This window comes from Sinocyclocheilus anshuiensis, unplaced genomic scaffold (assembly GCF_001515605.1).
Source record: "Sinocyclocheilus anshuiensis isolate Anshui unplaced genomic scaffold, SAMN03320099.WGS_v1.1 scaffold1014, whole genome shotgun sequence".
In the NCBI taxonomy this organism is placed as follows: domain Eukaryota; kingdom Metazoa; phylum Chordata; class Actinopteri; order Cypriniformes; family Cyprinidae; genus Sinocyclocheilus; species Sinocyclocheilus anshuiensis.
In genome coordinates, this window is record NW_015540943.1 from 722,929 (window position 1) to 725,802 (window position 2,874).

General features: G+C 38.7%; 1 protein-coding gene across 1 annotated transcript in view; it reads left to right on the plus strand.

The window, feature by feature from the left end:
• The first annotated feature begins 203 nt into the window (after positions 1 to 203).
• Positions 204 to 2,874, plus strand: part of LOC107689738 (copine-8-like) — a 150,844-nt gene continuing 148,173 nt past the window's right edge. The window contains exon 1 of the mRNA XM_016487870.1: positions 204 to 434. Within this exon, the coding sequence (XP_016343356.1) occupies positions 334 to 434 (101 nt within the window). The 5' untranslated portion in view covers positions 204 to 333. The remainder of the gene's footprint in view (positions 435 to 2,874) is intronic.

Below are 2,874 nucleotides of genomic sequence, written 5' to 3' on the forward strand. Positions count from 1 at the left end.
AAGCGTTTGAATTGTTGTTGTTGTTGTATCTGTCACGGCATTGTCAGTGTTAAATCTGTTTTGAGTCTCAGATGAATTCACAGCGAACAATTCTCCAAGTGTGGCATCGTTCCTTCGCGCATGCAGCTGCACACACACTCTCTGACTAACACACTCACACTCTCATGGCAAGCAGAGGGGACGCTGTCTCTGTTATGGACTGACAGAAGCACTGCTTTCCTCCTCCTCGCAATCTTGCGAAATCACCCATGAATTCTCTCGCGTAAAGCGGCGCGAGCGTCCAGCCTCTTCCGTCTAAAAGGGTTAAAGAAAAGAAACCTCACCATAAACAGCATGAGTAGCTGCGGTTTCCTGAATATGGCGACGATAGGAAATTTCGACCCGCTCAGCGCCACTATTCCTGCCACAAAAATTGAGATTACAGTCTCGTGCAGGTGAGGAACGTTTACGTACCGCTCACACCTTTACGCACAGCTGCCCTTTATTAATATTGCGTGTGATGTTTTAACGGAACGTTTTGGAGAAGACGCAATTACGCATGACATTTTGGCACAAAACCAGGTTATAACCCGATTTCTTCCAACAATATCATCCGTAAGTGTGTATATGTGTATATTTTAATGGAATATGTATATATTTCAATCGTACTTTTACTCTCGGAGTTTCTCTAGCTGTCACTTTCTTTCGCACCAAAACAAATGCCATCCACACCGCTTCTCGCACCAGCTGTTAGTTAAATGCCTAACGTAAGTTTTGTTTTGTTTTGGAATAACTGTGTGGTGCTTTACAACTTCAGAAGTGGCATTAATTGCTTTACAGTTTGATTAAAGTTGGATTTTGTAATGATTATGATTTGCTTTTGCGTGTGTCATACGCGTTTGTTTTCATATCATGATGGGGGCTTTCCATGGACTTATATTGTTTTATACAACACAACTATTATTTTCCATCCATAAACGATATGAATGATTATATTAATGACATTTTTTATCCATAAGTCATAATTTGGTACGTTTATTAAGCCGTTCTTATGTTTTTATTTAGGTTTGCTATCCTTTAGTAGTATTTGTCTCCACAATGTAGGAAAACCTGACCCACACACTTGTTGTTATATTATTATATAGACTTTATTTCTATTGTTTTATATTAAAATAATTAATTACTATTGCTACACATTGTGCTTCCAAAAAACCTTTTGGCGTTTAGATGATTGATTGATTGATTGATTGATTAAAGTTTGCAGAGCCACTCAAAAATATGATAGGTTGAACTGAACTTGCTTTCTTGATTTAAAGTTGTTCAAGAATCTTTTATCATCCACAATCTATTACTGTTACGATTCATTTAGCTAATTTCAAATGTAATTTTATTAAGTAATCATTTACATAGTGTAGGATTACTGGTGATTTGCCTTTTGAACTCACTCTCCCATGAGAAACAAGCTATTTGGAGAATGATTATTATTTCATATCTCATAACAACAGCCTGTTGGTTTTGGTTTAGCTGGGAAATTATGGCTTTAATAAAGCAGGAAAAAAAAGTTGTTGTGCACTTAGAGATTGTTCAAATGAATAATTTATGTGTATAAGTTTGTGATGCATCTGGCTTCGCTTGCGTAAACAAATGCGAGTGGGCAGGAGCTGTCCGCTCAGCCATTGTGAAGAGATGTTGACGGTGAATTACTATGCTCCATGTCCCCTTGGGCGGGCTTGCACAACAGGGAATACACACACACACACAAACGTGCACACAATCTAGGAGCTATTTTGCAACACTGCACTGGGTGGGAAGGGAACAGTAGTGGTGCTATGGTTACGATCAGGTGCATTCCTCTTCTGTAGGGCCACTTTACCACTGTCACCATGGTTATCATGGCAGATGAGCAGATAGAGGAGAGTGTCTGTATTCATAAGATCACAGTAAACCCCCTAAAGTAAAATGCAAATGAATAAGATGCAAATTACATTTAGTGTGTAGTGTTGTGGATATTTCAAAGCCCACAGGTGTGTTGTCAAGTTTTCAGGTTGTCGAAGTTAGAGTTTTTTTTTTAGCTGTAAATTAAGTTTCAATGTGACCAGAGTTCAATTTTCAGCACGAGCGGTTTATTGGCCATGTAATTATCTAAACTAGAAGCGCATGTGGGTGTTAGGTCACTGTAATCACATACAAATTGGTGAATGGCTAGAGAATTTCCAACCTGACTGGTTTACGCTGGTTAAATACAGTCTGTTTTAAAGGGCTTCATAGAGATGATTTAGGAGGAACCTGCAGATTTAGTTGTGTTGTTTGTTTGGACACTTACTTGTAGCACACATTTGTTAGTTTTTTTCCCACTCATTTATTACTCGTTTGTTCACCCGTTTATTGTTTGCTCGTTTATAATTAATAAAACTTAACAGTCACTACAGCAGTGGTTCCCCTCTCCCATGGTATGGCACGCCCAACTCGGAAACCTGTTTCTAAAGAAAGTATAATAATAATAATAATCATCATCATCATTATTCCATTTCTCTGTTGCAGTAGTAGTTATGCTTATCAAAAGGTGGAGCATATTGTAGCTATTAGTGCTGTGTTCGATACATCGATACGACGATGTATCGTCACAGAGATCTGACGATACAAGTATCGATACAGCTGGCCCTGTATCGATATCACGGCACGTGCACTGCAGTGGACCGCGCTAAATTTGAATACAAGAACACCGTTTAAAACGGAGTAGAAAAGTGCAAGGTTTCTAAATAAATATAAAATAGAGCATAATATATAGGCTACAACGAGGTTTAATCTGGCCACAGAGGAACACAACTGGGTTGCCTGATATGAAGAGACGTAATCCCCGAAACAGAGCTTTACACTTGCGCAATACGGAAATAT